Raw genomic sequence first — 21,932 nt, forward strand, 5'->3', positions numbered from 1 at the left:
TGTAGGCCAGCAGCTGTAGCTCCAGTTCGACCCTTAGCCTGGGAACTTCCATATGCCATACCTGCGGCCCTAAAAAGCAAAAAAACAAAAAAACAAAAAAACAAACAAAACAACAACAATAATAAAACACAGGGCCAGACCCAGCCCCACACATAGACGTTCATAGTAGCTTTTCCCCTAACAACCCACAACCCAAAACTGTAAATAATTTAGATGTCCAGTAATAGAAGACAACTGTGGAATGTTCATACAAAGGAATGTGACTCAACCATGAAAGGACATCTCATTGATAAATACAACATAGAGAAATACACACTCAAGGCAAGACAGATAGACATACACAAAAGCACATACTGTACAACTCAATTCTAGAACAGCCTAAACCAACCCATTGGTAATCAGATCAGTGGTCGCTTCTTGTGGTGGTGAAGGTAGAGGTGGGGAGTAACTGGGAAGTAGCACAAGGGAACTTTCTGGGGTTACAGAAGTTCTGTGTTTCGATGTGCATTTGTCAAACTGGTTCAAGAATACTTAAGATGGGAACGCTTTATGATATATTAATTATGCACCAATAATAAAGAATTTTAAAACTACAAGGAGAACAAAAATAACAGGGCTTGGAGTTCCTGCTGTGGCGCAGCAGAAACAAATCCAACTAGTAACCACGAGGTTGTGGGTTCAATCCCTGGCCTCAGTCAGTGGGTTGGGGCTCTGGTGTTGCTGTGAGCTGTGGTGTAGATCACAGACACAGTTCGGATCCCCAGTTGTGGCTGTGGCATAGGTCGGTGGCTACAGCTCTGATTCGACCCCTAGCCTGGGAACTTCCACATGCCATGGGTGCAGCCCTAAAAAGCAAAATAAATAAATAACAGGGCTTATGAGATGAATAGGGTTAGGAAGAGACCACTTAAAATGTACATGTGATGCTGTAACTAGAGCACTAACAAACACAATTATTAGTAGTAGTACCTTGGAAGATAATTTGGATCACTGAGACGTGCAAATTAAAATGACCAAAGGAGGGATGGACTGGGAGTTTGGGGTTAGTAGATGCAAACCATTACATTTAGGATGGACAGACAATGAGGTCCTGCTGTACAGCACAGGGAACCATATCTAATCTCCTGGGATAAACCATAACAGAAAGGAATATTTTTTAAAAGAATGTATACATGTGTGTAACTAAGTCACTTTGCTGTACAACAGAAATAAGCAGAACATTATAAATGAACTATACTTTAATTAAAAAAAAAAAAAAAAACCATGGCTAGAGGTTGACTCCCAGAATCTTGGAAATGTGCAAAAACAATAGAATGGAAATGCTGGTGACACTCTGTGCTGGTGGGGTGCTGAGAAAATGCAGGTGGAAGTGGAACTCTGTGACAGTGGGGCCACTAAAGCAAATGCAGGAGGGAAGGCAACTTGCCACAAACCAGAGCTCTACAAAGCTGGAATGGCCCATCTCAGGGAGGGGGGTCAGGGGAGCACTTGTTTTAAATTTTCTTAAAATAAAGCTGAAAGGCTCCTGCTGCCTGTAGCCAAACTGAGGGCTTTTCCATTTCCTGCTGAAGGTTAGAGTTCCATTCTAACCAATCCAGATCCTATTCCCACAAAAATTGTGAATGAAACAATACTTATTCTCAACATCTTTACCCATTTGCCAACCGCGAATGAGGTAGTTTACAAAATTTAAAAAAAGCTCTAGTAGAACAAACTATATCCAGTATGGCCAAGCACTAGCTATTGTTTTGCTTTTGTTATGTTGTTTACAAATGAACAACTATGGCATTTTCTGGAAGAGGATACTGAGGTTCAGAGCAGAAAGAAATGTGCCCAACTTTATCAAAGTCTTTTGTAGACTTAGAATCCAAACATAGGTTTGTTTCACTTCAAATCCTATGCTCTTTATCATTATGTAATACTTTCTCCAAGGTTATTTCTTCCATACCTATATCTTTCATTTGGAAAAAATGTAGGCCCCAATCCCATCAGCGCTATCAAGCAAGCTGTATTTGAATTTGGTTCTCTTCTTGGTCCTTACTCCAACACCTGTCTTTAAGTGTCTGCATCACCTGAATCCCCCTTCCTGTCTCATTTCCCTCTTGTGTACTGACTGCTCTCCGTGCTAAGAGTAGCAAAGCTAGAAGAGAGTTTCCAATGAGCTCATCTAGGAGAAAGCCTTCTCTAAGCTATAAAGTTCATGTCAGATACTATGCTCAGATAAAGAATTACAATATACAGAAGCTTCTCAGGCTCTCTCCCAAAGAAATGTTCATGGTTTCTAAAGGAAATATTTATGGTTTCACTCATTGTCTATTGAATGAGTGACTCAATAAAGATTTTATGTAGATAGGGGCAAAAAGAGGATGGATGACAAAGAGGTGATGCCTTGGATTGGATCATTTAGTCTATGTTTCCTGCACATTAGATTCATCCTGATATGTTGTAGGGGATATCCTAGATCTAAAGAGAGTTATTTCCTTTTCAAAGCAAATATCCATTTATATATCCCGTATTGCCCTTGTTACCAAAATACATAGATACATAGGAAGAAGCAGAGGAAAGAAAATATGTTACCCTTCAAGAAATTCAGTATTCTAATGGCACACTTCATGGGGGCAAGCATGGACACTACACTAATTGTCCCATAAATCAGTCCAGTCCTGGGGGCAATTGAAAGCTTGAACAATATTATTTATTCAACATCACATTTAGGGTATCTAACCAAATGTCATAAACAACTGCCTACTTCCAATCATTGTCATTGACCTAAACATTTGGACCAAACAGCTGCATCCTCACACAATTTGCTAAAGAACCTCTCTTAGATGCAGCAGAAAGCAATTGTCATAACACTTAATGAATTTATTAAGCTAACCAGAAAGTTTCACAAGAACTACGGATTTAAATAGTCTGACTCAGAATTCAATGTCTGACTCAGAATTCAAACAGTATGTGGTGGCAGCGGTCATGGAGGAGTGTGTGAGGATGTGTTTGTGTGACAACTGTCCCACCTCGTTGACGTTTGTTCACAGTCTCTATGGAAAATCTGCTTTATAGACTTTTCCAAAATATGTGCTAACTAATTCCCCTCTTCTTTCAATGGTTGATTTTTAAGGGCATTACTAGAAAGATCTTCATAAGCAAAGGATCCTAAGAGCAAAATCTTGATGTGCATGCCTTCCTAGGATGCAAACAAGGAGTTCATAAAGCCAAGCAGACTGTGAGAAATTCAAGATAGAAAGGAGGCATCCACCCCATTTTATCAGCCAGAAAAAAATACATGCATTCAACCTAGCACAGCTTTCATACTCTGATTTAAATGATATTTGGATTAATTATTCCCTGAGGATAAACTAAGACAACAGTGAGTTCATAAATATCAAGAATGGGTATTTTGGGATAAGTTACAAAAGTTGACTTTCCTAAGAAGGTTCTAAAAAGCACAGTGGATTAGAGGAGTGGGTAAATCCTTAGTTTTATAAAACTATGGGGTAAAATATTGATTTAATCAAAGGATAAATATAACTGGATGAAAAGATTAGGCCTCTAAGCACAGTGTCCAAAGCGCCAGAAACCAAATTTGGAATGCCTTAATGAAGGCATGTTCATTCCTCAAAATGAACAATTCTATTCACAAGGGAAGCTTTTCCAATACCCTCTGAGCAATACAAAAAATAACACATAGATTATATAATTTAAAGCATGGCTTACACTGTCTGACAGAAGGAAGCAAAATAAAACGATAGTGTTATTAAAAATTAGCAAGTTCTGCGAGACTTAAAAATAATAAAAATATTGAAAAACCACTGCTATTTTAGAACTAGCCAATTCCTTTAAACTCTTAAACAGCTTTCTCAGATAACAGCAGAAAGGGTATAATAAATCCAAAACAAACACAAGTCGGAAAATTTCCATCTCTAGCTTATCTCAAGCTTATACTTAGTTATTACCCAAACCAATAACTTGTTATTAAAAAGAACATTTATACTGTTAGAACAGGAAGCTGGCTGAACAAAAGCAGTTGTCTGATAAATGGTCATATACACAAGCTTTATTTTTACAAAGCTATGTTTCTAGAATAAAATAAGTTTAAAAATCATCTGACATCTGTAATTTGACAATTATCTTCTCACCTAAATCCTCAGTAAACACGCACTTTTAGGTAATACCAAAAAATGGCAAATATTCTAAAGTAAATTATATATGTAAAGAATGCATTAAAATTTTAAAAGAATTTTCACACATTTAATGTTTTGATACAGGTTGAATACATAGAGGTAGCTCAACCCTTAAATTGCTGCTTAAATAACTTAAGAAAATAGAGAGGTAGGGCCTTTTCTACCATATGATGGGTACAAACCGGCTAATAAAATCAGGGTAGAATATGTAAACAATTTGCAAGCTCACCTATCTCATGCATTCAAGATTTTTTCCCATGTTTGCTTTTACAGATATTGAAAAGTTTTGTTTAATTTTTAAAGAAAGAACAGTTATAGAAAACCTCCAGCTTATGATAAACACCCAAAAGGGAAAGTTAATGGTTAAATCCATCCACCTAGTCACCAGGCAGACCTCCCCGAATGCTCACAACGCTGCCTCTGGAACCATTTCATCGCCATGAATGCAGTAATAATACAGAAGCTTTAATCTAGAAAAATGGCTGTAGTCCTTCTGCCCCACCTCAGAGTGGGCTGAATTCAGACAGAACAAATATTTGCTACTTACTTTTCGGTTTTCTTGTTTTCTGCTCCAATGTCTGGCAAGTGTTCGCTAACTCAGTATTTATAGTCTGGAGATTCCGTTGTGCCGAAATTGCCTCCTTTAATTTATGCAGCCAAGGCTTGGCTTCTTCCCTGGCAGAGTGGGCTGCCTGATTTCTATCCTCCACCTGGATACATACAATTAACGCTGGATTTTAGCAGGGTGGCCCGAAGAGAGGGCAATTGAGTGTTCACTCTTATTAGGCATACGAAACTGAAAATGTGCTTTTCTTCTCAGGGAAGCGATAAGCTTCCACTGAACTTCTGCAATTCTGTGTTTGCATGGGCTTCGTATGCCTGAGCTATTTCTACAGCGGTAGAAGTCCTGATATGTCAAGTTGCTTCTTTCTGCAAAGTTGCCTCTTTCATCAGCAGGCTGTTGACACCGCCTCTTACAACTCCCCCCTTTACTTCCTCCGCTCACTGCTAGTCGAGAGGGACTGAACTTCGCAGTTCCTCTTTGTTTTTTTTGTTCCTCCTCCATTTTTACTTCATGGTTTTAAAGACATCTGAGGAGACTGCCTGTGCCTACAGTGTAGTCACAGGCCACCTTACCTGCCTCTCTGCCTCCTCCAACCATTGGCTGGCTTCTTGGACCTTCTTCCTGAGGATGGCTTCCTGGTTGACAGCATCTTCTTGCAGTTGTGTGATGGCTTCTGATTGTTTCTGCCTAGAGTTAAAAATTTTAAAAAAAAGTACAAACCACAAGCTGTCAGTGACATTTCAACTAAGAGTCACTCCTGGGAAGTTATGACAAATTCAAACTTGATACACTTCCTCAGAGATGAGAGGAAAAAGTGAAAGTACTTATAGAGAGATAAATGTTTCACAAATATAGAATTTTAGTTAAAGCAATCATATTGATCATTTCCCCTAATAATCTCACCTTACAAATAAAGACATCTAGTTTCCTATTCTACACTGGAATATTCAGCCACACTCATAGTCCTTAACTACAGTGACACTATAATGAGGTCACTGGGACAGGTGCGATATTTACCCTTCACAGTTTGCTTCTTTAAAAAAAAAAAGAAAGAAAGAAAAGGAGGGTAAGGAAAGGGGAGGCAGGGAAAATAAAAAAGGGGGGGGGAATAAAGTGCTTTATTTCATGACCTTAGTTTTCTCCTTAAGAATTGTCAATCCTGGTATAAATATGTGCCATAAGCACAGGAGTGGCTGCTCCCAAGAACAGGTAAAAGTTAGCTATTAGAATTTCCACTGCAGTCCTCTCTTTTCTAAAGCCTTTTCTCTCTCTTTCTTCCTCACCTCAAATCTCTTTTGTAGTATAGTTATACTACCTTTCTTTTGGATCCAACCCTAATCCCCAAATATATAAATCTATGCATCTGTTAGCAGATAAGATTATTTAAACTATGCTATGTATTGACCTATCAATGCCGTCTAGAAACAACTGGACCTGAATAAGGACCTTTGCTCAAAGGGATGACAAGCTTTGCAAGTTTCAAGGCAGGGAGGAAGACATGGTCAGGTTTAGGCCTTCGTGTAAATGTTAATACATAGTCTGAATCCCATAGTACCTTGGTATAAATCCAGCCCTGACTACAAGAAGGATCACATGAGACAAAGATGGTCTCAGAGAATGCTTTACCACCAGGGTAAACCAGCAAACAAAACCCTAACCCAAAATAGAAACTACCTAAACGCAACATTCTAATGAGCACAGGTCATCAGCATATAGTCAATTTTTACTCTTTTTTTTTTAATTGTGCTAAGAACATGTAACATGAGGTCTACCCTCTTAATACATTTTTAAGTGTACAAGACAGTATTGTTAACTATAAGCATAATGCTGTACAGCAGATGTCTAGAACTTAATTCATCTTGCATTAACTGAAACCTTATACCCGTTGAATTACAACTCCCCATTTCCCCTTCCTAAGCCCCTGGAAACCACCATTCTACTCTCTGCTTCTGCAAGTTTGATTATTTTAGAAGCCTCATGTAAGTGGAATCATGCAGCATTTGCTCTTCTGTGACTGGTTTATTTCACTTATCACAGTGTCCTCAAGATTCATCCATGTCGTCGCATGCGGCAAAATTTGCTTCTTTTTCAAAAAGCTTTCTTTAAAAAAAAAAAAAATCTGAATAATATTTCATTGTATATAAATGCCAAGTTTTATGTATTCATCCTTGATGAACATTTAGATTGTTTCCATATCTTGGCTATTGTGAATAATGATGCAATGAACATGAGTGTGCAATTATCTTTTTGAGATTTTGCTTTGAATTCTTTTGGATATACCCAGAAGTGGGATGCTGGATCATATGGTACTTCTATTTTTAATTTGTTGAGAACCTTCAAACTGTTTTCCATAGCTGTTGCACCATTTTACATCCCCACCAGCAGTATCTAAGAGTTTCAATTTATCTACCTTTCAATTTCTCTCCTTTGCCAACACTTGGTATCTTTTGGTTTTGTTTTTTTTTTCCTATAATAGCCTTCCAAACAGGTGTGATTCATTCATCATTGTGAATGACTCATTGTGGTTTTTATTTGCATTTCTCTGGTGACTAGTGATGTTGAACATCTTTTCATATACTTGTTGGCCAATTTTATATCTAGTTTGGAAAAATGTCTATTGAATTCCTTTGCCTATTTTTAAGCTGGGGTTTTTTTTTTTTTTTTACTATTAAGTTATAGAAGTTCCTCTTATATTTTGAATAGCAACCTTTTTTCAGATATATGGTTTGCAAATATTTTCTTCCATTCAATAGGTTGCCTTTTTGACTCTGTTAAATCCTTTGCTGTGTGCAAGCTTTTTAGTCTGATGTAGACCCACTTGAATATTTTTTCTTCTGCTGCTTGTGCTTTTGGTGTCATATCAAAGAAAGCATTGCCAAGACCAATTTCATGAAACTTTTCCCCTAAGTTTTTTTCTAGGAGTTTTACAGTTTTAAGCCTTATGTTTTGAACCCATTTTGAGTTGATTTTTGTGTATGGTGTATGATAGTGTTCAACTTGATTCTTCTGCATGTGGATATCCAGTTTTCCCAGTACCATTTGTCAAAAAGACTATCCATTTCCCACTGTGTATTCTTGGCACCCTACTCAAGATCAGTTAACCATATGTGCATGGGTTTATTTCTGGGCATTCTATTCCATTGGTGCATATGTTTATCTTTAGGTTAGTATCATACTGTTTTAATTACCATAGCTTTGTAATATATTTTAAAATTATAACGTGTGATATCTCAAGCTTTGTTCTCCTTTCTCAAGATTGTTCTGGTCCTTTGAGTTCCACCTGAATATTAGGATTGTTCTTTTCTATTGCTGTAACAAAATGCCATTTTTATTTTGATAGAGATTACATTGAATCTGTATAGATTACTGTGGGTAGTATATTTTAATATTAAGTCTTCCAACTCATGAACACAAGATGTGTTTTCATTAATTTGCATCTTTCACTTCTTTCAGCAATGTTTTATAGTTTTCAGTATACAAGTCTTTATCTCCTTAAAATGTATTCCTATTTTATTCCTTTGATACATTTTTGGGATTTTTTTTTTTGTCTTTTTGTCTTTTTGTCTTTTCCAGGGCTGCACACGCAACATATGGAGGTTCCCAGGCTAGGGGTCTAATTGGAGCTGTAGCCGCTGACCTATGCCACAGCCACAGCAATGCAGGATCTGAGACCTACACTACAGCTCACAGCAATGCTGGATCCTTAACCCACTGAGTGAGGCTAGGGATCAAACCCACAACCTCATGGTTCCTAGTCAGATTCATTAACCACTGAGCCGTGATGGGAACTTCTTGATACTGTTTTAATAGGATTGTTTCTCAGTTTCCTTTTCAGAGAGTTTATTGTTAGGATATAGAAATGGAACTGATTTTTGTATGTTGATTTTGCTTGTTGCAACTTTTCTGAATTTATTAGTTTTAACTGCTTCCTGTGGAGTCTTTATTGTTCTCTCTATATAAGATTATTACATCTGCAAACAGAGATGATTTTACTTCTTCCTTTCCAATGTGAATGCCTTTTATTTCTTTTTCTTGACTAATTGCTCAAGCTAGGACTTCCAGTACTATGTTGCATAGAAGTGGTGCGAGTGAGCATGCTTGCCTTTTTTTCTGATCTTAGAGCAAAAGTTTTCAGTCTTTCACCAGTGAGTATGATGTTAGCTGTGGGCTTTTTATATATAGCTTCTATTATGTTATGATAGTTTCATTCTATTTCTATTTTTTTGCATATTTTTATTATGAAAGCTACTGAATCTTGTCAATGCTTTTCTGCATCAATTTAGATGATCATATGTAATTTAATGGTCATTCTATTACCATGGTGTACCACATTAATTGATTTGTGTACGCTGAACCATCTTGCATCCCAAGAATAAATTTCACTTGGTCACGGTATATGATCATTTTAATGTGCTGTTGAAATTGGCTTACTAGTATTTTGTTAAGGATTTTCAAATCTACATTCATACGTAAATTTTCTTGCAGTGGCTCTGGCTTTGGTGTCAGGATAATGCTGGCCTCATGAAATGAATTGAGAATGGTGCCCCATCTTCAATTTTTTGAAAGACTTTCAAAAGGATTGGCATTGTTCTTCTTTAAATGTTTGCTAGAATTCACCAGTAAAGCCATTTTGTCCTGGGCATTTATTGAGAGTTTTTTGAATACTGCTCCAACCTCCTTACTAGTTATTAGTCTGCTCAGATTTTCAGTTTCTTCCTGATTAAGTCTTGGTAGGTTGTATGTTTCTAGGAATCTATCCATTTCTTCAAGGTTTTCCAATTTATTGCTGTAAAATTATTCATAGTATTTTATAATCCCATTTTCCCCCTGTGACATCAGTTATAATGACTCTTCTTTCATTTCTGAGTCTTCTCTTTTCCATAACATAGAAAAAGGTTTGTCAATTATGTTTATCTTAAAAAAAAAACTCTTAGTTTCATTGATTTTTTAAAAATGTTTTTCTATTATCAATTTTATTTATGCTCTAATCTTATTTCATTCCTTTTTTTTATAGTTTCTTGAGTCATAAGTAAGGTTGAGATCTTTCTTCTTTTTAACATGGACATTTATCACTTAATTTCCCTCTTAGTACTGCTTTTGCCATAAGTTTTGATACGTTGATCTCTTCTTGTTTGTCTCAAGATATTTTCTAATTTTCCTTACTTTCTTTTTTGTGGTTTTTCAGCAATATATTGTCTAATTTCTACATATCTGTGAATTTTCCAGTTTTCCTTTTTCTACTGATTTTTAGTTCTATTGTGGGTGGAAAAAAAATATTTAGTATAATTTCAATCTTTCTAAATTGTTAAGACTTGATTTATGACCCAATATGTGCTACCCTGGAGACTGTTCCATATGCACCTGAGGGGAATGTATATTCTGTAACTAGTTGGTAGAATGTTCTGTATATGTCTTTTAGATACACTGGATGTATTGTATTGTTCGAGTGTGCTGTGTCCTTATTGATCTTCTATCTCAATGTTCTTTCCATTATTGAAAGTGGGGTTTTGAAGTCTCCTACTATTATATTGCTACCTATTTCTCCCTTTCATTTTGTTAATGTTTGCTTTATATATTTAGGTGCTCTGATATTGGGTGCATATATATCTTCCTGGTGAATTGACTCTTATTACCGTATAACTCCTATCAATATATAACTTGTCTCTTTTGGCACTTTTTGACTCGGGTCTATTTTGTTGGATATAAATATAGCCACCCCTGTTCTCTTTTGGTTAGCACTTGCATGTAATATCTTTTTCTACTCCTTCACTTTGAGCTTGTATGTCTCCTTAAATCTAAAATGAGCCTCTTGTAGACAAACAGAGTTGGATTTTGTTTTTTCATCCATTCAATTCACTCTCTGTCTTTTGTTTAATCTATCTACATTTAAAGTAATTATGGATGGGGAGTACTACTGCCATTTTGTTGTTTTCTGTCTTGTAGCATTGTCCCTCTTTTCCTATCTTCTTTTGTATTTCATTGATTTTTTTTGTACTGATATGTTTTGATTCCTTTTTCTTTTGTGTATATTTCACAAGTAATTTCTTTATGATCACCATTGGGCTTACATAAAACATCTTATAGCAGTATATTTTAAGATAACTTAACCTCAATCACATACAAAAACTACATTTTTACTTCTCCCCACCCCATTTTGATATTAATGTCACAATTTACGTCTTTTTATATAATGTGCCTAACATAGTTTATAGTTTTATTTATAATACTTTTAACTTTTATCCTATAATTAAAAGTGATTTACTCTGTCTGTATATCTGCCTTTAAAAGCAGAGTTATAATTAATATTTTCATACTGCTGTTTAAGTTCCTTCTGGTTCAACCTGAAGTACTCTCTGTAGCTTTTTTTTTTTTTTTTTTGCTTTTTAGGGCCACATCCACAGCATATGGAGGTTCCCAGGCTAGGGGTTCAATCACAGCTACAGGTGCCATCCTACCCTACAGTCACAACAACATCAGATCTGAGCTGTGTCTGCGACCTACACCACAGCTCACAGCAATGCCAGATCCTTATGGGTTCACCTTATTTGAGGCCCATTAGGCCTCCTAGATCTGAATGTCCTTCCCTAGATTTTGGAGATTTTCAGTCATTATCTATTTGAATAACCATTCTGCCCCTTTCTTTCTCTCATCTCCTTCTGGAACTCCCACCATATATACATTGGTTTATTTGATGATGTCCTGTAAGTCTCTTACATCTTTTTCCTTTTCATTCTCCTTTTACAGTCGCGCTTGAGACATATGTAAGTTCTCAGGCTAGGGGTCGAATCAGAGCTGCAGCTGAAGCCTATGCCATAGCAACACTGAATCTGAGCTGCATCTGCAAGCTATTCCTCAGCTTGTGGTGATGCCTGATCCTCAACCCACTAAGCAAGACCATAGATGAAATCCACAACCTCATAGAGGCAACATTGGGTCCTCAACTTGCTGAGTCACATGGGAACTCCCTATGTGCCTTCTTCACTCTTTTTCTTTCTTTTTTCTTTTTGCTCTTCTGCTTGGATAATTTCCAGTGACCTCTTCAGTGACCTCACTGATCTTTTCTTCTGCTTAATCTAGTTTGCTATTGAATACCTCTGGTAAAATTTTCAGTTCAGTTACTATATTCTTCTGCTACAAGATTTGTTTATTTTTTCTTTTTCTTTTTCTTTTTTTCTCCGCCATGCCCATGGCATGTAGAAGTTTCCGGGCCAAGGATCCAACCTGTTCTACAGCAGTGACCCAAGCTGCTGCAATGACAATGCCAGATCCTTAATCTACTGACCACAAAAGAGAACTTTTTTTGTGGAGAACCATGAAAGAAAAATGTGTTTGGCGCTTTTAAAATACTTTTCGTCTCTGTTGATATTTTCACCTTGTTCATGCATTGCTCTTCTAATTTCATTAAACAGCTTTATGACAGTTATTTTGAGTTCTCTGTGAAGTAAGTAATTTATCTCTGTTTTATTAAGTGCAGTCTTTGGAGATTTATTTTGTTCCTTTGTTTGAGACATAGTTCTCTGTGTCTTCATTTTTCTTGACTCTTTGTGTTAGTATCATCACCTTAGAAAAAAGAGCCACCTCTCCAAGTATTTTCGGATGGGAAAAATTCCTTACCAATCATTCTGAGCAGAGATTCTAGGAACCTATAAAATTTTTATGTTGATTAGACCCACCATTTTTGTTCTTAATGGCATCTAGGCATCTAGGGTATAAAGGTCCCATCATTGCTCTAAGATGGGTGTGACAGGAGACAGTCTCTTACAGCTCCCAGAAAATTTCGGATGTTGTATGTGTGATCCAACTCTTTCCTTCCCTAGGGAGAAGCTGTGGTCTGGGATTTTCATGTGTTGACTCTGTGCTGAGCCAGGGGGAGGGACTATGATTAGTACTTGTGAGCTAATTCAAACCACAATCTTTGTTCTCAATGTCCCCCAGGTGTCTATAGTATACCCAGTTCTGTCTGCACTCTGAGACAAGTGAGACAGGAACTAGTATTTTGGGCAGTCCTCAGCAAAGTTGGAATGTTGGGCACAACAATCCAACTCTTTCCCTATGCAGGGAAAAGCTGGGAGCTGAGAGGTCCTTCTGATCATATGACACTATGTCAGGAGCAGGAATTATGGCAACATAGTATCTAGAATTTTCCTACCAGCATTGATGGCTGGTTTTGTGCTTACCCAGGGTACAGGAGACTCTTCCCTAGTTTCTGGATTTCTCACAAAAGGAATCTGTCCATGTATTACTATTGAATCAGTATATCCTTATGGGAAGGAGCGTCCAAGGCTTCCCATTCTACCTTCTTGCTAACATCATCTCCTCTGCTTTTAAGACATTAATTTTATCTACTTTTCTTTTTTCCAGGAATAGTCTAACCTCACAAGAGTGCCCATTATCTTTCAAGGGAAAGCAAAAGAACTGTAAGGACCAACAGAAATCCGTAATACTAAAGCTTTTAATCACTTATATGTGTATTTGTCCCTAGTTATAAGACAATAACATTTATATACTTTATGAGTCACAGCAGTTTAAGAAATAGCTTTTAGGAATTCCTGTTGTGGCTCAGCTGGTTAAGAACCCTACATAGTGTCCGTGAGAATTCAGGTTTGATCTCTAGCTTCACTAATGGATGAAGGATCCAGCATTGCTGTGGCTATGGTATAGGCTGGCAGCCGCAGCTCCAGTTCAATCCCTACCCTAGGAACTTCCATATGTCATAGGTATGGCCATAAAAAAGAAAAAAAAAAGGAATAGCTTTTAAAAATTAAATATTTCTTAAAAATATTCAACAACTGTTGAAACTTTGAAGATTTTTCCTCTATAGAGATTTTCATTATAATGTTAAGAGGTATAGTACTAGCTTTGGGTGTGTGAGTGTGTGTATTTAAATTCAACAATTCTCCTTGCTAACATGTCCTAATGCTAAATCTTGATTTTTATTCCTGCCAAGTCTGCGTCTCCCCCAGACTTTTCCATCTAGCATGTCATGCACTTAGTTTTTAGACCCAAAACATCTAAGTCAAGGATAACTCTCTTTTTCTTGCATTCCCACATCAAATTCATTGGTATGTCAGATATGATTTATATTCAAAATCTCAACTATCACTCTGGCTCACATTACACCCATCATCAGGACTATTACAATAGCATCTAACTCAGTGGCTTTTTTGACCATGACTAAGTAACCAAGTATACCCACATGTAGTTGAAACAAAAATTTATGAAATACTACTTACTATATGCAACGTATTCTGATATATTTTTTTAAATGGGACATAATCCAGTAAATTGTTTCCAGGATCTCTAACTGCTGTTCTGTTACAGGAAAAAAAAAATCTTCACACTGGTCTCACTGCTTTCACTGTTACCCCAATAGACTATTTCTACCTGGCAGCTAGAATGATTTTTCAAAGCACAAGTCATATTGCTTCTCTGTTTATAATCCCCCAATTGCTTCCCATTTACTCAGAATAAAATCCCAATTCCCAAAGAGGGATTGCTAGGCTGTGGACTTGACTCCTGCCTATCTTTCTGACCTCATCTCCTACCACTGCCTAGCACCCACTCCACCCTGGCCATGCTTGTGCTCTTGCTGCCGTTCAAACATACCAAGCTCATTATAACCACAGGGCCTTTGCACTAGCTATTTCCTCTGCCTAGAACACTCCCTAGATCATCACATAGCTCATTCTCTCACTTCATTAAGCTACCTATTCAATTTATCATTCCTCAGACAGGCCTTTCCTGACCTTTCTAAAATGAGGTCCCCCTATCCCTGGTCATTCTGTCTTCTTATCCTGCCTTAATTTTCTTCATATCACATACTACTTGATGGAATTACATTATATACTTCTATGTTTGTTCATTATCTGTGTCCCTTAATAGATGTTGGTTTTATGGAGGTACAGATTTTTGTCCTGTTTTCTATAATACTCTAGCATTTAGGAAGAAAAGAGGCCTGGCAAAGAGTTGGCGTTTGGATGTAAAAAAACATGTGCAAATGATGACATGTTTTTCTCACCAAGTCCTCCAAGAGCATATTTTTTTTCCTTTCACTGTCTTTCGTTGACTCACTCAATTTTTTCCATTCCTCAGCATTGGAGCCTATTTATCTTGCACTAGAATGGAAGCTTTCTTCTCAGCAAACAGCCAGCTTCTAAAAGTTACCTTTAATAAATATTTCTGACTTCATCTAAACACAGAATTCTTTCTTATCACCACAAAATACTTCACTCATTTCCTTATTCATTTAAGACACATAGCCAAATCATTCTGTGTGTAGCCTCTCTTTGACTCTCTCTTTTAAATCATGTTTAGAAGGCAAGGGCTAAGCCATCTTTACATTGCTGAGTATTATTTTTTGCCCATTCCTAGGTTCCCACGATATTATTAATAAATATTAGATTAGACTTTAACAAGTAGAAGGTGGCAGATTAATAGTGGAAGGGACATAGGTAGGTTTTGAAGTAGAAGGTATCTAGGTCTGATCCCAGCTGTCACTTACTCCCACCCAGGTGGGTAAGTTACTCAATGTCTCTAGAGATAAATGTCAAATTCTTAGCACTACATGCAACACAGTGAGCTCTTGACAAATCACACCTACTATTATTTAAGTGGGCTCTTCATGTATCTAATAGGATAACCCAGAAGATTCTGAGATGACTCTAGCACAGGACTCTCTCCAAATAGTTCTTTGTTGCTAAACACAAGAATTTCAAGGCTCCCTTTTGTGAAGATTGTATCTGTGTAAGGAAGCTACTTAACCCACGCTTTTACCACTATGGGGAAGTCTGGGCTCCCAGCTTCTTAGGGAAAGCAGAAGATCATTTTTTTGATAGTTCCTACCAGTATTAACCTCTCTCTGATATCTAGTTTCCTTATTGGGGAGAAATAAAATCGTTTCTTCTATTTTCTTTCAGCAACCTTGGTCTCCAAGTACCTTTTTTTTCTTTGATTTTATTCAAATTCAAAATATACCGATATTCATTCACTCATTCATTCATTCCTTCAAAGACATTTCTTAGAGAATGTTCAGTCCAGCATTAGCAGTATATAGATAGTGATCATAAAAGATCTAAATCCCGCCCTTCTTTAGCAGGTGGTTTACAGAGGGTACAAGTTCCAAGTTTTTCCAAAAAACAACTTCAGAATTAAGGTGAGAGGAAGGATAATTTTCTAAGTCACTTTCCAATTAGAGTTTTCTATTCCCTATGCCTTCTTTTACTTGAAATTTACTTGACTAGGGCCCAATGCAATACGTTTATAAAGTGAGATGGAACATAAAGCTCAGTGGGATAGGAATCAATAGACCTAGCTTCAAGTCCTTCCATTAGTAGATCTATTCATAGATTTTCCATTAATAACTCTCAGGTCTTGATCAATTCACTTTACATCCTTTTGCCTCAATCCTCTATAAATTATGAGGTTTTACTAAATGATCTCTAAGGCCCTTTCTGATTAAAAGATTTCTACATTCTGTGATTCCAAACTCCTTCGCTATGGAAAAATAACTCATTACATGGGTTTCCATAGATTTCAAGTTTACTACTTGTAATTTTGAATATATGAGTCATTTTCAAACTATTTCACAATTCAAAATTGTCAGCTGAAACATCTTTCCCAAAAAAGTGTCATCTGAAATTAATATATACAATTTGAAAAAAATAAAGTGAATGCCATGGCACAAGCATAAACATGTTATGTATAGAAAGCATGGGTTTCTTATATACAAATGATCATCACCTGGAAAGAAATTCTTTTCTGAAATAAAAATATTCCAGCCTGAATCTCTTCAAAATCTCTATCAATTTGACAAACTCCTCATCAAGGGATTCTTTGTGGTTTCTCAAGCTGTTCAGCAGTAATATGCAAAGATTTAGCTTCTCTTCCATGATATATTTGAATTCCTATAAGAGTCAAAAACAAACTCCACTGCTCCAATGTTAAATATAAAGAAATAATAGGCAATATAACATGCTGTGTCCATGCCCATCTCAATAGCATTCACTGTTATGGACCCTAAAATTATAATTGAACAGATAACAATTCTCAGTTGCCTAAAGATTGATTATCCTGTGGGTTGATTATCTCAGTTTGACAAGTGCATACTGGATATCACAGTGTGCCTAAAATTGAGCTTTGTTTTCTTTTTCTTAAAATATGTGATATCAATAATCACAACGGCTTAGGAATAGAATGGCATAGGCCAGCGGCCACAACTCTGATTGGACCCTTAGCCTGGGAACCTCCATATGCCGTGGGTGCAGCTCTAAAAATAAAGAGACAAAAAAAAAAAGAAGAAGAATAGAATGGGACTAGGAAATGCAATAAAATCAGTATTTGCTGATTACCATACTCAAAAGCAACTTTTTAAAAGGTTAGGTTGACAAAGAAGTTGAAATTAATATTCCAGAGTTTTCAGAGTTACTTCTCACTTTAGCTTAACTCAGGGGTCTGACAGACGTTAGGAAATTATCCAGCAGTCAAGAAGTAGAGCTAATAAGGTGATGGACAAACCAAAGAGATTTCTTTTTAAATTTTTACTTTCTAATAAAACTGGAATAGCTACCTAAGACGTTCTCATTTTTCTAATGTTCTGGTAATTTCTTTTTTTTTTTGGCTGCGACTGGGGCATGTGGAAGTTTCTGGGACAGGGATTGAACCTGCACCAAAGCAGTGACAATGCTGAATCCTTAACCACTAGGCCACAAGGGAACACTGTAATAAGATTATTATTATTTTTTTTGCACAATAATAATTTTATCAAAATTAGGAAAAAAAACAAGCCTAGAAGTGCCATTTCTCATGAAGATTCAAATAAAATACAATTTTGGAGTTCCCGTCGTGGTGCAGCAGAAACGAATCTGACTAGGAACCATGAGGTTGCGGGTTCGATCCCTGGCCTTGCTCAGTGGGTTAAGCATCCGGCATTGCTGTGAGCTGTGGTGTAGATCACAGAGGCAGCTCAGATCCCACGTTGCCATGGTTCTGGCATAGGCCGGCAGCTACTGCTGCGATTAGACCCCTAGCCTGGGAACCTCCATATGCCGCAAGTGTAGCCCTAAAACGCAATAAATAAATAAATTAAATTAAATTTTAATTAAATCATCTTATTCCTCTTCATCTCTCCAACACATATCACCTATCTTCATCCTCATTGGCTCTTTCATCACCCTCCCACTCACATGCACTTAACCTAGTGCCACACTGTCACCCACATATGCACACTCATGACCATCCCCAGACACACACACACACACACACACTATACACATCGTCAGACTGAGGTGGCAGATCACTTACAACAAAGTCTTAGCGATGTTATCATGTATAAGAAGTATTACATGGGTTAGTTAAGGAGAAAAAAAAAAACAGGAAAATCACAAAACATAGAACACTTACAGTAAGCTTGTTCTCCCACTTTTCTTTCACGGTAATTTCTGGATGAGTTACCCACTGTAAAGAACTGTCAATGAGCGTTTCAACTTTGGAAACATCTTCATGCTAAAAAAGAGTTCCACACCTTCAACTAGGAATTGAAGTGAAAGGCATATGCTACTATACAAGACGCGATGTAGACAAAGTTTTATATAGGCAATTCAGGAAGCCACCAGAGAGCATTCCTTGTCATCTAATGCCACCCAGTGACTTTCCTTTCTCCCAGGATGTTGCCTTGAGGAGATGCTCTTGTCAGGAGCTCTATACACACTGAATATATCAGATAGAATTGTTTTCCAGAACCAAACCTATCCATTTTCATTCCCCTCTCAAATAGGAGGAAACTAGCATTTTCATAGATTTTTTTTCATTCATGAAACTAAATACTACCTACTACATGCCAGGCACTGTGAAACGGACTGGAAATACCAACATGAAAATATGGCTCTCTGGTTTCTCTGACCATCGAGAGTTTCCAGTCAAAAATCAAAATGGAGAAAGAGGTATCAGCCATTAGCTAGAAGGAAACTGTTCCATAGATACCATGTGTTCAGCTCCTTGATGCTAAAGATTAACCTGTAGGAAAAATAAGTTTAAGCAATCTGTATCTAATGGTCAACCTGCTGGTCCTGATTGACCACTTCAGAAAGATTTGAGAAAAATTAGGGTCTCAACACACAGATATACTCAGGGTCAGCTTATAGGCCGTAGGTCAGTTATCTGCAGATGTTCCTGGCTAGTGAAATAGCAGGATATGTGATATTATACAATACCAGCCTCTGAAGCCTGGCTGCGAACTCCACTCCCTTTTGTTCAAGTTCTCTCAGTAACAGCAGCATTTCTTGGTCCATCATTGTGTCCAGAGATGATAAGCTGTTTAAACCACACTGCCACTCCGTTTCATTGTTCTGAAACAATTAGCAACGTGTCCAAAACTCCATCATCCTAATAAAGAACATCCATTTCTATTTTATGAAAATGATGCCCATGGGTCAATGTAGTTATCTCCATCAAATAGTTCTAAATAGTCTTATGAAATCCTCTCATATCCCTCCCAAATTTTTTCATTTTCTCTTGGATGGCTTCAACTTAACTTTTTTTGGGGGCGGGCTCCATGCCCAAGGCATGCGGAGGTTCCCATGCCAGGGATCAAACCTGCACCACAGCAGTGACAACACCAGATCCTTTTACCACCAAGCCACCAGGGAATGCCAACATTTATTCATTCCTAAGGAAAGCTCATATATCCAATAGGTAACATTTACATGTAGGTGATGTAAATGCTATGGCTCTAATTTTATGAAAAGAGAAGAAGGGAAAGAAATTCACAGGGGGAAAAAAAAAAAACTGTTGGAAGACACTCAGTAAGTCCCATTGAAAAGAGACTGGTTTCTTTTGTCTCTTTTCCACTCATAGAAAATACTCTCAGATGATGTTTCACAAAGCAAATTTCTTACACTTCTCTCAAAGTCTCTGTGTCCTGCCATACTATAGATATATGACAACACCACACTTAACTTGCTATCTGTTGGAAAAAGGTCATAGGGCTCTTATTCCAGATTCCAATTAGAAGGCAAAGACCTCATAACCCATGTGTGGGATAAACTTCAGAGCCAGGTGTTTAACCCCTGTTCAGAACTATAAAACTTGACAGGCTGGCATCTTGGCATCATTACTATCTCAGAGGACTGGGGATCACAACACATTGCCTTGGCAGATTTGCCACCATCTCATTCAGTCTGGCAGTTTGGCTGGGTTTCAAAAACACCATAAAAATGATGAGCATCTGAAACAGAATGTCAGGAAAGCACAGCCCTCAGCATAATGTTCAAGGCTGCCTGAGACAGCCTTAGGTGAAGGTAGCATATGTCGCCCTGCGTCCTTGGCAGGAGAAATTCATTTTGCCCAAAGGACATTCTCTCCTTTCAAGGTCATAGCACAGCTGTCAACAGGACATTCTGACATAACCATCACCTACCTGACACAGAAAGACCATCAAAGTGGCTAAAGAAAGCAATCTGTTAATGAAATAGTTCCTAATGTAAGATGCACAAAACTGGAAAGTACAAAAGAATGAAAATATCGCAGGGAGGCAGGTCCCAACATTTCATCCCCAAGAAAGCTTTTAACTGTTTCCTCTTCTGTCGTAAAAAACTGGGTTCATACAACTAACTGTAGAATTTAATGGGTTCATATAACTAATGGGTTCATATAACTAACTGTAGAATTTAAAGCAACAATCCACTTTGCCATTTTAATATTAATCAAAACTATATAATATGCTAATTTATGTTCCAAATATAATAATCGGTGTCATTAATTTTGCGTCGGTACAATTACGACCTAAAGCAAAGAAATTTCATGTTTTTGAGCATCTTTATTTTTGGTAGATACATTTACTTGGGGGGTTGGGGGAAATGTGAAAAATAGTTCATGGATCTCCACTCCTACTTTTCACACCCCAGGCTGGGGATTGATACAGGTAGTATGCACTGAAAAATATCAAAAATATAAAAATATCTAAAATCCAGATTCACTGATTATACACTTTCATAATCCCATGCTTGAGCCTCACTGCAGTTTTCAGCCATAACCTGAAAAAGAGCCAGCCATTCTCCCAGATTAAGAGACTTTAGACTTAGGTTCTATGAAGTAGCAACAGATTCCCTCAAAATGTCCTGGGTGCTTTGCAGCAAGCTGTGAACCTTCACTTAACAGTAAGCTATCACATGGGGTGATTATTTTTTAAAGACTTCCATTTGATTATAATTACCTACCTTGGCAGACTGAGCAAGAACAAGTTCACAATGCAGAGATTTTTCTCCTTCAGAGTTGACACACTTATGCTCTCCACTAACATTCAACTGGATTCCATTTCTTGAAAAAATAAAACAAAAAAATAGTCCAGTCTGATTGGGAAGACCTCCAACATTATGTGTTAAGTCACTAGAATAGGGTTTATTGATCACCAAACAATCAGTAAGCACTCACATGCACCAAGGACTGTGTAAGGCACTTAGGGACAGAGAGGAATAAGAGGTAATCTCTGCCCTTTAGGAGCTGGGCAGACTTGCAACTCCAGGTGTTTATAAACAAATAAGTTACCTATTTTCTTTTTTTTTTTTAAGAGTTGGAGCCAATAGTTTAAAATTTTTTAATTTTCACTAAAAATCTAGATTTCTGGCTTTTCTTTAAAAAAAAATCAGAAAAAACACGTAGCCATCTGGGTCTATATTTCCTTTTTTTTTTTTTTTTTTTTTTTTTGCCTGTACCCAAGACATACAAAAAATTCCGAGGCCAGGGATCAAACCCACACCAAGATATAGCAGTGACAATCCTGGGTCCTTAATCACTAGGCCACCAAGGAACTCCTGGGTCTATATATTCTTTTTTTTTTTTTTTAATGGCCACACCCATGGCATATGGAAGTTCCTGGGCCAGGAACTGAATCTGAGCCACAGCTGCAACATACACGGCAGCCACAGCAATGCTGCATCCTTTAACCCACTGTGCTAGGCTGAGAATCGAACCCGTGCCTCCACAGTGACCCCAGCTGCTGCAGTTGTATTCCTAACCCACTGTGCTACAGCAGAAACTCTCCATAAATTCTTTTTTTAACTTTTTTTTTTTTTAACCTTTTAGGGCCACACCTATGGCATAAGGAGGTTCCCAGGCTAGGGGTTGAATCGGAGCCGCAGCTCGCAGCAATGTCAAGTTCTTAACCCACTGAGTGAGGCCAGGGATCAAATCCG

The 21,932-nt window shown here is 37.4% G+C and overlaps 1 protein-coding gene across 3 annotated transcripts in view; it reads right to left on the reverse strand.

Moving 5' to 3' along the window:
- IRAG2 (inositol 1,4,5-triphosphate receptor associated 2) overlaps positions 1-21,932 on the reverse strand; it is a 112,906-nt gene that overhangs the window by 49,333 nt on the left and 41,641 nt on the right. For 2 of the 3 annotated variants that reach the window (XM_047787370.1, XM_047787368.1), the window contains exon 1: positions 4,729-4,913. Coding sequence is in view for 1 of the 3 variants with exons in the window: in XM_047787367.1 (XP_047643323.1) it covers positions 4,729-4,891; positions 5,319-5,433; positions 16,486-16,649; positions 18,145-18,246; positions 18,954-19,088; positions 20,958-21,057 (779 nt within the window). In the remaining 2 variants the exon portion in view is untranslated. Of the gene's footprint in view, positions 1-4,728; positions 4,914-5,318; positions 5,434-16,485; positions 16,650-18,144; positions 18,247-18,953; positions 19,089-20,957; positions 21,058-21,932 lie in introns of those variants that run through there. The other variant, XM_047787367.1, reaches the window with a different exon arrangement.

The sequence above is a fragment of the Phacochoerus africanus genome, chromosome 7 (assembly GCF_016906955.1).
Source record: "Phacochoerus africanus isolate WHEZ1 chromosome 7, ROS_Pafr_v1, whole genome shotgun sequence".
NCBI lineage: Eukaryota > Metazoa > Chordata > Mammalia > Artiodactyla > Suidae > Phacochoerus > Phacochoerus africanus.